The following is a 15,213-nucleotide window of genomic DNA, read 5'->3' as shown; positions in this document are numbered from 1 at the left end:
ACGCCGGTGTTGACAATTAAGTGCCGGTGCTCAGCACCGTAAACCACCTTCTCAAATTAAGCACTGAGGAGAACATTAGTTTGAGAAGAATAAGGGATCTGCACAGCTGATAAATGCCACAGTGATTCGCGCACTGTCCAGAATACAAGAATGAAGCTCAGGAAAAAAAACTGCAAAGAACCAAATTAGCATAGAATTTAAACATGAGGGGAATAGCAAAGGGAAGCAAACTAGGGGTGTGCTATATTTGCATAATTTGCTTCCATATAATAACGCCAAAGTGTGGCAAAATTACTCATAAGTACACATAATTACGTGAAATGCAAATCTGTCATTTATTGCTATATTTAGCGTGAAATGCATCCTTATGTCAATTTTTAATGCAAGAATGCATTTCGCACTAAACATATAGCGCAATAAACAAAACCACTGCGAGCAAGAGCTGCTTGCGTTCTGTCTTCCCATGTTTTTGTAGTACATTTTTATAGTGAATGGCGCATTTGCAGTAAATTGTTACTGAGAAGGGTGTCTAATTATGCAATGTGACGTACTGGCATAATTTTGGAAATTTCACGTAAAAACTGTAATGCAAAATCCCTTAAATTATGCAAATTGCACTGGAGTCATTAAAATTTTGCACAGGCTTAAAGAAAACAACAATTTTGAGGGAACAAAATGCCAGGTATCGAGTGAGAGTTGGGAGAAACTTGTGAAGTGTTGACGGCCACAGGTAAATTAAGCAGATACCCTTTTTGTACTGAAGCTGCTCATTCGGCCCTAAGGGTATAAAGTATACAGATTGGACACAGATTCCCACCAGTAGTGTCTAGTGGGTGAGCCACCACTGGTTTGTTTCCACAGTCTCCATGCCTCTTCTGTCAGTGGCGTAGCAAGACGGGTGTGGGGTCGCGGACTTCCCCTGGCGACACAAGTTTTGGAGGTGGCAAATTTTCCCCCACCCCGCTCTTACCTGCAGCTGTCGCGTGGCGGCAGACACACAGGAATTTCCAGCCCCCGCTATTACCTGTGGCGGGAATCCGCCAGCACCGTCCCGCTCTTACATGCCGCTGCGGGTGGCAAGCAGCAGATGTGCTAGAATCTCCAGCACCCCCTCCCCCCGCCCTATTACCTGCAGCCGATGCAGGAATCCGCCAGCACTCCCCCTCCAATGCACGGGTGGCCAAAGGTCTAGCTATGCCACTGTCTGCGCTGCTTTGCCTAGGGGCCATGTGTGTATGATGAGGAGTGGAGTGAACAGCATATAGAGTGCAGCAGATTTTGTGATGCTTAAACTGTTGTGATAATGCATTTATCCTCAAGTTCTCGTCCATATTCTTACGGCGGGGCCTTACAGACCTATAGAATTGTGCTGCATTGGATAATAGGCTGCCATCTGCCTCAATGGTCAAGAAGGCCATATACTGAACATGTGAGACATTAACAATATCCTTGACATTTGGGTAAGTTATAAATGGGAGAGAGACTTTGGATCAATAGGCTTCACTGAATGGGGAAAGGCTTGTGGTTATGCTTGAACAGTGGCTGTACAGGGAAAGTTCATATTAGTCCAGCTGAAAATATTCCATCTACTATATTATACCAGAATGCTACTTCAGAAATTTGAGGAGGTGTAAGATGCACTGTGTTTGAAGAAATGTGGTGAAGAGGGCTCCTTTTATCACATTATATGGCAATGCCCTCTAAAGGTAAAACTGCCTCATTCAGTGATGGTGTCGGGTGACTAAGGAATATTCCCCCAAGATTGTATTGCTAGGGTTTTGGGGAGATGCAACACCTGCAAGAAAACGTGCTTGATATTGGTATAATTCTGGCAAAGAGAAAGGTTGCCCAGCTGTGCGATGGGGTGAGCATTCCAAGGACTTGCTGTGTGGCAGAAGAATATAGATTGGTGCATGGAAATCCAATTCAATGCTTTATTGTTTCAGTTAATTAAAACCATGACAATATTGCAATTATAAAGACTTCGTACTATAGAATAAGGGATAGGTGAAGAAAAAAGTGTGAGCGTGCCTTGCAACGATAGAACTCTATCTTTATTAGTAAAATGACTGCTAAAACCGAGCTGATTGGTTTGTACAAACGTGCATTGTAAATAGAACAAGCATTTACAATGCAATGGTCTCGGCTTATTAAAGTTAGAACTATTGGCATTGCAAATGACATTTTTTTCATTTTTTGTTTTTTTTAAAACATAAATAAATGGTATTGTCGTTTACAATAACAATAGGTGAGCATTAGAGAGTAGTAGAGAGTATTAGCGGACACAGAGCCACACACACACACAGAGCCACACACACACACACACACAGCCCCCACACAGCCCCACACACACACAGCCCCACACACACAGAGCCCCCCACACACATAGAGCCCCCCACACACACAGCCCCACACACACAGAGCCCCCCCCACACACACAGAGCCCCACACACATACTCCATAATAGCAAGCTGCAGAGTTCCTTCCAACCAAGCCACCGAATAAGATGTAGCTGCAAGCAATAAAAGGTGCAAATAATCACAATAGTGTCAAATAAGGTCAGAAACAAACTAAAATAGAAAAACGGTATGCTCAGCTACTTTCGGCTCCAAACTCTAATGCGCCCCTCCACCACCCCGTGAATGGCTACTTGGAGAATGGTATGAGCCGCAGTACCATGTCACTTCTACACACACAAATGACAAAGGGGTTATGGCGTTAACACACGGAGATTTGTGTCAACTGACCCGAGAGGGCAGTTGAAGTATGCAACACACGTCTGACACTCTGGTTATGCCACCCATACATAAGATACAGGTGGGTGGTACCCCCTCACTTTTCAGCCCATGTTCCACACATAAACCCACAGGCATACTCAAGACTCGAACAAGGCCTTCCCTATGGCGCGTCCGAACCCCTGGACTTTCCCAAACTATGCCGCCTCACAGCTCCCTCAACTACCCCCAGACGTACCCTCTCGAGAAGACACTCGCATCTGGTTGTAACATACTTCCAACAGCCTAAGTCTCACCTCGGATACTCACAAGGCCGTAAGCTGCCTCTTTCATGCAATTGTTATCGATAAGAGGTACCTGTCCAGTCCACATACCTTCGATACTCAAAACTAACATCCCCGGACCATGACGATAGCCACCCTCGCCCCATAAGCCACACACCTCACGCCAATGGCCCCGACATACTCACAGCTGACAGCTACCCCATCAGGTGCTTACTGTTGCTGTTGTACTCCCAGCTACCCCCACCACCGGGTACAGCAGTCCCAGGTCATTTTAGAAATACTGAAAGACAGGGCAGCTTCGCAATGACAGCTGCCCTGCAGCCCACAAGATACTCACAGCTGCACGGTCCACCGAGGCAATCCGTCGGGTACTTGGGCTAACCTCCTCCGACTACAGTCCATCAGGTCCCCGAAGCAGCGGCACAAAGCCGGGCAGGCGCCACTGCGTGCCCCACACAGCAGCACCGCCAACGCCCAGAGTTGCAGGCCGGGCCACGGTACTCCCCGCAGCCGCCGCTGCCCCGCGGGACAGAGCCACATCGCTGCCGGCGGTGAGATTCCCGGGGCTCCTGTGCTCCCGAGCCTCCTGCACGTACGGGTCCTCCCACAGGGCATGTAGAATCGGATTTGGGTCGAGTTATTGACACCTGTGCCCCGCCGTTCGCACCCGCTCACCTGCAGCGCCTAGGAGGGCCGCTCTCCCGGGTAGGGCCTCTCCGGTGTTGATCTCTGGCGCCGGAAGTTTGTTAGAGAAAGTGTTCACAGTTCAAAGAAACAAGCTGAGCAATCAGAACAAGCGTGCAGCAAGGTACCCACCCCCACTCTGCTCCGCTGGAACAATCACTGCTGTAGATTTATAATCGTGACTTGCCCCGTAAAACTATGTTCAAACAAGCAAATCCCTAATTTGAGGTAATGACCAATGCCGGGGGATGCGGTCGGGGGGAAATGGCAGAACAAAAGCGCCGCCATTTTTGCGATTCGGGGGCGTGTTTTTGAGCAGTTGAGTGACGGATGACGTCACGGCTTAAAAACTGCAAAAAAACACGCCCCCGAATCCACTCAAGACGGGGCCTGAACCGAGTGACGCCCCTCTCCTCCAATGGCTGGCCAGCATTTACGAGGCCAGCCAATGGAGAAGAGGGGCAGGTTCAAGCCCCCATACTGCCAAAACATGAAATCTTGGACTCCGCCCACTGCGTGGGACGCTAGTCCGAGACCTAAAAACTATATCGACCTAAAAACTTGGAGGGCCAGATGAAATATATGTTCAGTTTGCAAAATAGCAACCCTGGGGAGTCAATCATATTACCGGGATCTGACCCTTCACTCGATGACACTGTTTACTTTGATGATGGACGCAGGTGCGGCCGGAACAGGTAAGAGCAATTGGGCGGGGCGGGGCGGGGCGGGGGGGGGTGGGGTGGTGAGCCAGTCAACTGACGATGGGATAGGGAAAATAAAATAAATAAATAAAACCATTTACTTTGCGCTCGAGGCATTGCCAATTTGGCAATGCCGCGAGCGCAAGGTAAGTGGCTTTATTTATATATTTATTTTATTTTCCCTATCCTGACGTATGTCCACTCTCCTCCCCCGCCCGCCCTGCCCCTGCCCCACCCCACGGCTATTACCTGTACCGGCCGCGCCTGGATGGAAGTAGGTTAGGATATATCAATTGCAGCCATTGTTAAAAATCTCACAAGCGCATGGGATTAAATGGGTAGTTTACAAAAGTGGGGAACGTCCCTGCAACTTTGAAACTTATGGCAAGCGTTCCATGACTTGACCTATATCGTTATGCTACCTTTGAGATAATAGGGACATCATAAAGGGTTATGGATGTCTCAGAATGTTGCTCTACGGTAATGAAGGGATGGGGTAATACTGTCTAATCTTTCTGGTTTTAGAGATAAGCTCACAGTGAATCTCCTGAATCTAATTATTTTTGGAAACGTACCTAGTCAACGGTTCACTTCTTGTTGTTTCCTGAATAAAAAATAAAATGTTAAAAAAAAAAACAAAGTGACTTTCTAGTACTGTTTTTCCACCCCAGGACGTGTAGAAAAGGACAAGCATTGATGGCAGTCTTTGAGGATCTTATAGCCAGCCCCCAAAAACCGCAGCAGCACATCTTATAAAAGCTATCCATAGACCTTTGGAGGGCTGCTTTCATTGGTCCAGTAGTGGAGATTAGGGAAGCTGTTTTCAGATCCATGCCAACAGAGGAACACATAAAAAACACTGCCCTCGAAATCTGAAACATGGGGTTGGCGCAGCTGACCGCTCCTCCTTGAGCTTCTGTTCATCTGCTAGAAAGAGCTCTGAAGGTGCCCAGAGAGAAGAATCCAAGGATCTGGGCACAATTCCAGCCTCTGACAAGCCCACAAGTCCTGGCAGATCACAATAATGCTAGCGAGCCACTGCTGATAATCCCTGGTCCTCCGCCTGAAGCAAGTAGAGTTCCTTTGTTATAATGTCTTTAGGTGGGGGACTTCTATCAGATGGTATGGATGAACAACATGGGACACACAGACTAACCCACAATCTCACAGAACAAGTACATCATTGTGGACACTATTACACGGTACCTTGCAGCTGGGACACTGAGGAGAATGACACCCCTCATGGTGTGTATTTTGGTGATTTTGGTTTTTGTCTGTAGTTTGGTATCTAAGGGAGTAGTTTCTGTACGCCATGTAGGACGACATACTTTGTGCTTTGCAAGCAAAGCCTGGCTTGCTGGCATCCTAGACTGCCACCTACCTGCCCTGAAGAGCATGCTTCAGATCATGGCATGACCCACATTTGAATAGGAGATATGACTGGATCAACCTCGACATTCAAGAAACATTGCTTGCTTCCTCAGTGCACCCACATCACCTTCAAGAGCTACAGCATCCTGTTCAGAACTGTAAACTTCAACAAGCCATCATACCTAACAAGCAAGAGCATGACTTCCAGAGATCTAAACAATAGGTGCAAAGCAAAATCAGCGAGCGTGAGTCATAAAAATGTGCAAGAAACTGAAGACTCAAGGACATCGCGTCTCTTTTCACCATGCACCAGCCCGATGCAAAGTCAACAACAGCCTCCCTCAACCACATTCAGAAGGAACGAAAGATTCACGTCTTTAACAAACATCATGGGCCTGATGCACAGTCTGGATCCAGTGCAATTCTATACATTATACTCTGACCACACCCAAGCTTTGTGACATGAGGGAGTCTCATGCCCTTGTGGAGCAACAGAATTGTTTTCAAAGACTGCCCCTCTCATTTCTATTAATGGGGTTGGACAGTGGTGGCTGCCTGCGAGGGAGAGTGGTGGGGTGGGCAAAACAGTGAACTACATTAACTTCACACAGACATGTATTACACTGTAGTTTTGAACTTAAAATGTTTAACTTTAAAACAGTAATGTAATGTATGTCGGCGATTTAGGGATACATGCAAACAAAAAACACATTGGAAAAAAAAGAAATTAAAAATCACTTGCTCTGGTCCTGGTGTTCTTCTTTCATCAAGCGAGCCCCCGACAAGTCCCCTAACCAATTCTGGCGCTGCTCTCATGCTGTGAGAGCAGTGACAGGATTGGATGGAGCAGACTCTCTCAGCGCTCCACAGAGTACTGGAGGCCTTTGCTCGGGCTCAACCCAGCTGGGTTGAGAAGTTTAAAGTGCGCATGTCTGGCCAGCCAAAAGGAAATGCGCACTTTAAGGTGCCCTGCCCAATACTCCTCTCTTCTGCTTCCAGTCAGCAGCAGTCCCACCCCGTCCTGAGACTCAGCTCGAGACAGGTGTTTGCAGAGTCAATGAAAAATAACATTGTAATAATGTTTATTACCATTTTATTTTTCAGTGGGGGCATTATAACTAGTGGGGCAACGCTCCTCCACCTCAGCGGAGGAGCCTCCCCTGGGGTGGGAATCTGCTTGTGACTCATAGCAAACAGCTAAGAATGCTGGGACGGACGCCCGCATGGGACATCAGACCTCCAGCCCAGATTTGACATTTGTCTGTCTTGTGACACATATCCCTTAAGAGCACAGGGATCACAATGCCACCTGAAGCAGTAAACTGTGATTATGACAATGAGGAGTGAGGTCTATAGGACTGCCGTCTGCTCCTACCGGTGGTCCCAGAGTGCTCAAATACCGACCGCTATCACTTTGCGAATGGTTACTGCCTGCCATTGGCACGTGCCAACCATTCCATGCTTGGTGACTGCAAAAATGGTCAGAAGCTTTTACGCAAGCCTCAGCGATTCGCATGGGGGAAGGAAAGCCTTTCTTCATGTTTATTGTATGCTTCCGCCCACGGCAAAACAGTTCTCCATTGATTTATAGCTATGTTTGCACTACAGAACTACTTAAAACCCTGCACATGTAAGTTGGTGATCAGAATGTTGGTGTGAGTGCAGTTACCTGGCTTTGGGTGATTTCTGATCACAATGTGGCTGTGTGTGCAGTGAAGAAGCAATGCGTTGTGTGATCAACATGTCATTGCATAGATCGTGACCTGGTTCCTGGTGCTGTATCAACTTACTGGTGCCGCTGTATTTGCAGGTATGCGGCTCGGACTGACGCGGGTTGCCTCTATGAGCTGTGTGTGCAGCTGCTGGGAGAGAATCACGATGTCCTGGCAGAATTCAGGCCCGATGGCCCCATCACCATCGAACAATTCAGCGACGGCAACTGGAATAAGGTGAGCAAAATGGGTCATCAGCAGAGCCAGCAAGCACATCACCAGGGAGTTTACTCTTTCTCCATACTTACTGAAAATAATCCCCCAAGGACACTTTTACTTCTCATTATGCTCTGGCAGCGCAGAAGCAGAGAGGCAATGCATCCAATAGGTCCATAGTACACAACAGCCTGACGCCATGAAACAGAGAAACCAAGGGCCCGATTCACAGAGATAAACAGAGACGAGGTCTAACTTTAAGACATTTGGGTATTCACAAAGGGCATTTATTAGTATTAAAGTTAGACTTTTGTCTCAGTTTGATTTAAGTTTTGGTCTCATGTTTAACTCAGGCTACACTTTTGGTCTCAGTTAAACTTAAGACCAAAATTTAAGTTAAACTGAAACAAAAGTCTAACTTTACTACTCGTAAATGCACTTTGTGAATACCGAAAGTCATAAAGTTAGACTTTCATCTCAGTTCACCCTTGAGTTCTGCAAGCTTTGAGCCACTCTTAAATATAAAAAAAGACATCAACACAGTGGTTGACTTACAATAAGACAAAAGGGATTTTTCTAAAACATAGGAACAGTACACATACAAGAACAGTCCTTGATGGGTAAAAAGTATTCCTGGGCCTATCACCGACAGTCACGTCCAACACCAACTACATGCAAATATCACTGCAAATGAATGAAAAAAAAGCACCGGCAAAGACAAAAGATATGGATTCTTTTTAAGAGACATGCTTGGAAATAGCTGGGCGTTGTCCCAGATTCCCTGGATAGAAGATCCCATACTGAATTTGCATCATAGGCTCCAATAATAGGACAGTGGGAGAAGGCTTTGCTTAACACACTGCAGGGTTGCTATAGTGGCTCAACAAAGGGCCAGTAATTTCATTGCATCTTTAAGAAAGCCTGTGTGCAGATGTCTTTCTTCTGTGAGTTAACAAAAGCAGAAAATACAACAATATGTTATCATGCAAAGTACCCACAGTCAAACAAATGTGGAAGGGTGAGTTCAAAGGCATCCTAACAGCAGTATTTCCTAATCAAAAACCTATAAATCAGCAATATTAATGTTTGATCAGCAAAGTAAATCCTTCAAAGAACACATACCGGCTTTTAGTTACAAGCTACATGGAATCTTGCATTTACAGTCTACCAAAAGTACTACTTGTGCCCTAACAACAAAATCTAATGGGAGCACAAATGGGGCAAAGTAACCATCCTCAAAATTTCATGGCCTTGATGGACACCCCATCCACCCACTCAAGCACTGGCAAATTATGAAAAATACATGAAGGCCAAGGGCTGAAGAGGGCCTACCAACGTGTGCTCTCTCTCACTGTACTTCTTTTCGAACTTTGTTAAAGAATTGATGACATGAAGTCTTAAAGCCAGCTAAAGCTGTTAGCAGGCAGATTTAAACAGTGTCTCTCAATCATCCAAACACATGCCCACTTACATCACCACAGCGACCTCAATAGTCAGGCCAATTGCACAAACACGCCACCTTTCACAACAAACTGACTGGCAGCCAACACTTTCCTGCACGGTTACACCTGTCCACAGCAGAAGCAATACACACAGTACACATGTCAACCCATAACATCAGCCAAACAACACACAACACATCTGACAACAGCTTTACCTGCCTGTAGTTTTGACCTACAGATTGAAACTCAGTGCACCACAGAAAATCTACCAGCTGATTCAACACCTGTTAGAACTGTCATCTTTTAGTGTGTTTTCCCCTGTCTTTTTGCTTTTGATCTCCTATTTTTGATTGTGTGCTGAATTTCGTTTCTGCTGGTGTTAGAACTCTGGACACTTTACCACTGTTGACCAGTGCTAAAGTGCAAGTGCTATATGTCTAAAATGTAATGGTATTTGGCTTCTCCATGATTGGCCTATTTGGTTTACTAGTAAGTCTCTAGTACAGTGCACCAGGTGTGCACAGGGCCTGTAAGTCAAATGCTACTAGTGGGCCTGCAGCATTGATTGTGGCACCCACAGCAGTAGCCCTGCAAACATGTCTCAGGTCTGCCACTGCATAGCCTATATGTGCAGTTTTAAACTTCCATGTCGACCGGGCAAATGTACCCACTTGCCAAACCTTTCCTTTTTTACATATACATCACCCCTAAGGTATGCTCAAGGCGCCCCATGGGCAGGGTACAGTGGGAATTTACAGTTGTGTTATACATGTCCACGTAGTGAAAAACTGCCAACTCCATCTCTCACTATGGTAAGGCCTATCGTTCCCATAGGTACACATGCAGATTGCCTTGAAACATCTTTAAGTGTAATTTTCCATTGGGAGCAGATGGAAATTTGGAGTTTGGTGTCTCAGGAGTCACAATATACAAATAACTCTTTTAGTAAAGGTGGTTTTTAAGTTGTAGGTCTGAAAATGCCACTTTTAGAAAGTGAGCATTTTCTTACTTTAACCATTCTGTGCCACTGCCTGTCGTTGAATACACGGCTGGGTCAGCGTGACAGATGGTCTGTTGTGCATTGACTCTAGACAGTCACACAAAGGGAGCTAAGGTGTGCCCTGCATATCCTGATGGTCCATCAGCAGGCTGTTGGACCTTTCTGAGCTAGAGGGGTGGGAGGAGTTGACATTGACACCTGAATAGGGCTGTGCATGCCCCCCACAACAAAGTCTCCAGCCCCTGTAGTGTGTCTGGAGCCAGGGCCACGAAGGGCAGGTTCTTGTGCACTACCAAGATTTCTTTTTTTGAGTTTGCCTACTTCAAAAGCTGAAATGGGTGTAAGAACTGGACCTCAGACACCATATACTCAGAACACTTCTGGACTGAGGACATTCTGCTGAGAAGAAGAGCTGTTGTGCTGCCAGGAGGGACTACCACTTTGCTGGTTCCTCTGCTGTGTTGGCCAGCTGCTTCTTGCTTTGAAGTGACAGGACTGGACTCTGACTCTGCTCTCTACAGCCTGCTTTCCAAGTTTCCCCAAGGGCTTGAGTTGAGCTTGCCTCCTGTTGGAAGTCTAAGGGTCATCAAAGGCTTCCTCTGCCAGCACCTAGGCTTCTCTGCTGAGAGCCCTGCTCTGCCAAGTGGTGCCAATTCCAGTTCTGGGACCTTGAAAGTGAGTTTTGGTGCTAAAAAAAGAAAAGCATGCATCAACTTTAAGCGTCACTTCGAAACTGGTGCACCCCTGCAAGAATCACGGCATTGTCACTGCCTACACCGATGCCGTGGTCTCCGCTCATGCAAGCTCAGACTTTGCTTCAGTGCCCGAAGAATCATCGCTCCATGAGTCTCGAGCACTGCATCACCAACATCCGTGATGCACCGCCTGTGGTTTGACATCGATCCCGCAGGATCAACACATCGTGCAGTGACATAAAATGCATCACTGGCACCACATGGCCTTCAGGAACTGAGGTATCACACTCACAATATATGCATCACCCCATCACTCCTCACATCGTTACAGGGCGTTAGAGGCTCAATGACCCTGCACCACCTCCAGGACACATTAGTTACTACAAGCAACGCATCACCTCATTTGTGCAGCGCACCTTCACCGAGCACCTACCTGCCAATGACCTGCATAGCAGTAAGGAACTGATGAGTCACCTGCTTTAATGATTACTCACCTCCCCTGCACCAACCATTGTCTTTGATTTTTGATGCATCAAAGTACATTCTCCTAGTCAAGCGCAACCATTGATTTCTAAGAGTTATAACTTTATTTTACCTTGAAACTTAGTATCTTAACTTGTGGATATTGGATTTTTGTCATTTTGGTCTTGTTTTAATCAGCTAAATATTGACTATTTTTCTAAAAAGGTTTGGAGAACTTTTGTGGTGTTTTTTCTGTATTACTTTGTGTGTGTACAAATACTTTACACATTTCCTCTGAGGATAAACCTGACTCCTCTTGCCAAGCTACCAAGGGGGTGAGTTTGGGTTATTCTGAGGATGTAACATTCATACCTTGACTAGTGAGAGTCCCTCCTTGGACAGGGTACAAATCACTGGCAAACTAGAGACCCCATTTCTAACAACATCGGTCATGCTACACAACAAAAACAAATGCACAGAGCAATACCCCACTTAATATTCACATTTGTGAGCCAATCACCTACCATTGATTGTGGAATACACTGTTATTCTGAAGGTACCGCATATAATCTGAAGCAACACATCTCAAGAAAGTAGATGAATAATAAATACACATGCATACGGGTGTAGTTCAACTTAGAGGTATGACTGCCACCACATTCCAAAAACCTGCGCACGCAATCAGCAGCCATTACACATGCAAGCGACCTCCTACATTTCCTCACTCAATCACACAAGACAACTGCATTGCATGCATACTTATTAACGTACTATCCTTTGCTAAACAGACACATCTTTGAAGGCCTCTCAGCACAGATTGCATAGACATACTATTCATGCCTGAAACCTGGCTTGGCAAAAACCGAACCTCATCATACAAAGTGCCATAGCAGAAGCATACACCGTAGTGCTTACAAACTGCCATCAAAAATGTGTGGAAGGCATAGCAATTAGTGCACAAGGATACCAAGCATATTATGCTGCTGTGTACCTTTGCTCGGTGTGTCTTACATTTTGCAGCATTTCAGTTTTTTTGCATAACTTGCATTCAACGGAGATAAACACCTGGAAAGATAATTTCGACATACTCCAGAATGAGCAGTTTCAGTTCAAAGTAGAAGGTGGCAGTGAGTAGCAGGGGTGGTTTTAGTGCAGGTGGACCTGGTGCAACAATCTTTTTTTGGTGCCCCCGCCCCATGACCTCCTCCTCACTACCACCTGCCCCTCATCTCTCCATAGCACCTTTCTCACATACATTTTATTTGATTAAAAGCACTGGTAAAGGCTGGCTTTACTAATCCACTCAGCTATCCACATAAAATACAGATTTGTTCTTTGTAGCAGGCCTATTAACCCTAGACAAAACTCTGTAGCAGGAACATTAATCATAAGTTATCTTGACATTTTAATTGCTGCCTGAAAACTGTACAGGAGGAACTCGCAGCAGGTGCTTTTAAATCGTACGCAAAATCGCAAGTTAGTGACAAACACAGCGCCCCCACCCACCCCTTGTGGTCAGTGCCCCCTCCAGGTGAACACCTATTGCCGCTGCGCCAGCTGGCCCAGGTGAGAAGCCAAGCGTTGGCAAGTATTTGGGAGAGATGTAAAGTGTTAGGAGAGAGGAGCCGAGGCTTGGTAGGTGTTGGTAAGAAATATTCAAGGATGGGAGTAAAGAGTCCAGCCTTAGCAGGTGCCTGTGAGAAATATTCAGGGTTAGGAGTAAGGCACCAAGCCATAGCAGGTGTTGGCAGGGCTTTAAGCGGGATGAAAAAACTGTGGGGTCGCTCAAAGGGGCGTGACCAATGTAATTAAGGGCGTGGCTTAAAAACACGCAAGTTAAAAATCTGTGCTTAGCATAGTATGTCGCCCGACTTGTATTTTGCTGTTTCTGTCAATGCATCCCGATATAGGGCACAAGTAACGTCATACCTACAACAAGTCAGGGCTATTGGCTTTGTCAATGTCAATGGCTGTTAGTTGCGTAAGATAAATAAGCAGCAACTATGGCTTGCATATGATGTTGAAAAAGCGTGCACTTAAAGCCCTGGTGACACCACGACAATGTTGCTACTCATGAGTTTTACAAAGAGAACGAAATCCAGAGAGAAAAGATTCCCCTTCTCTTACAACGCTCACCTGGCATGACGTCATGCCGTAACTTCTCCACTACTGGAGGTGAGCAGTGTGAGCAGCACACATCGATGTGCCTGCTGTCACTGCAGTCAGGAAAAAAACGAACCACCTCTGCCAGGGCACAAAACAGAGACTGATAGAGACCCGCTTCGAAGCCCCCTTAAAAAAACTGCTGGTGATCAGCACCGGTGAGACCCGGCCCACTTAAAGCTCTGGGTTTCGGTGAGGAATAGAGAGAGAGAGGAGCCAAGCCCTGAAATATGTTGGAGAGGGATATACAAGTTTGGAAGTGTGGAGCCAAGCCTTGAAATGTGTTACTAAGGAAAATAAGAGGTGGGGAGGAAGAAGTCACATCTTAAAAGAAGAGGGAGAAATGCATTTAGTGTGGGGATGAGGGGAGGATTAGAATTTCAGGGCATGGGATATAGAGGGTTAGAGCGAGAAGCTAAGGCTTAGAAGGACTACCCGGGTGAGCCATTCCCATAACCTGTCCCGAAAGTAACCACTGTTTTCGCTTTTCAATGAGATGATGCATTGTCGGAGACTCCCCATTATGTTGTATTGGCTGCCACAATTTGACTGAGGTTACAACAGCTACTGTGCATGTAGCTAGACCACCATTCATGGTTAAGAAGAAAAAATAGCTGGTGGCATAACATGCTTATTCCGAGTCAGACTTTGGATCATGTTAGCTTTACGGTGCCACCAATTTCATGTAAGGGTGTGCTTTGGGATCAGACGGTGCTGGTATTACCTGCATATTTGAGCTCAGGGTTTGAATGCTGCTGGGATTAACAGTGTATTCTGTCTTTTCTCTCCATCAGATCTCACACACTTTCTCCGGTTATGGCCCTGGAGTGCGCTTTGTTCGGTTCCAGCATGGGGGGCAGGACTCGCTGTACTGGAAAGGATGGTTTGGAGTCCGCGTCACTAACAGCAGCGTGACTATTGAACCATAGACTTCCCAGATGGGAACTCAGGCAAGGTACTAAGGCTTGCTGCTATACTGCCCTACCTACCTCCAGTGCTGGGGTGCATTGCTCACCAAGATCTCCCTCCTTTAGCCCTCCCTACCTTTGGTTCTTGCAGTGTACTTGTCCCTGTGAGTCTTCCAATGTCCCGTGGATGGACTGGGCCTTACCTGAACCCCTCTGCACGCTTTGATCCCTCCAGATGCTGCAGTGCCCAGGAGATGCCTGCATAAGGGCCCTGAAGGAATGCTCCAGCCTTCACTATCAATGAAGTGCCTACTGATGTGTGTGCTAGCTTGCTACGAGGGGGCTGAGGCTTCCATTACTGCTAGCCCACTGGGAACCTTACACATGTTACTTCAGACGCTGCCTCTGTCCAACAACACTAAATAAACCTGCTTCATGTGTTTCCCGCCTCATAGTTATTTCACCTGTCTTTTGTATCTGTATTCTAGGCCTCCTCTCATGTCTCTATTATGTGGGACCGTAAAGTCTCTTGTAAACTGCTTTCTTATGTTTGCATCACATTTCTCTGCTGGTTTCTGTCTTATGTCTGTCATGCCTTTTCACATTTACCTGTTGTGCTTACTCTAAAGTCTCTGTCATGCCTATCTTGTTCCTTTTTAGGTTTTGCCTAGCAAATGCGTACGAAGTACGAAGTACGCATACGCTAGGAAAACCTTATGTTTTTCTCTGTGGGGTCGGGTATCCGCCCCCTCCTCCCATTGGCTAGCTCCATAAATGGAGGCTAGCCATTGGGAGAGGGCTCTGTCCGTCAATCTCGGACCAGATTCGGGGGCGTTCCCG

The 15,213-nt window shown here is 46.3% G+C and overlaps 1 protein-coding gene across 1 annotated transcript in view; it reads left to right on the top strand.

Moving 5' to 3' along the window:
- The window catches only part of LOC144754441 (F-box only protein 2-like), a 224,020-nt gene extending 209,205 nt beyond the window's left edge, over positions 1-14,815 (top strand). Inside the window, exons 5-6 of the mRNA XM_078642217.1 lie at positions 7,586-7,724; positions 14,260-14,815. Of these exons, the coding sequence (XP_078498343.1) occupies positions 7,586-7,724; positions 14,260-14,394 (274 nt within the window). The 3' untranslated portion in view covers positions 14,395-14,815. The remainder of the gene's footprint in view (positions 1-7,585; positions 7,725-14,259) is intronic.
- Positions 14,816-15,213: the final 398 nt, after the last annotated feature.

The sequence above is a fragment of the Lissotriton helveticus genome, chromosome 5_1 (genome assembly GCF_964261635.1).
Source record: "Lissotriton helveticus chromosome 5_1, aLisHel1.1, whole genome shotgun sequence".
Lineage (NCBI taxonomy): Eukaryota > Metazoa > Chordata > Amphibia > Caudata > Salamandridae > Lissotriton > Lissotriton helveticus.
Note: the sequence above shows the minus strand (reverse complement) of the source record. Positions and strands in the feature narration are given on the sequence as shown.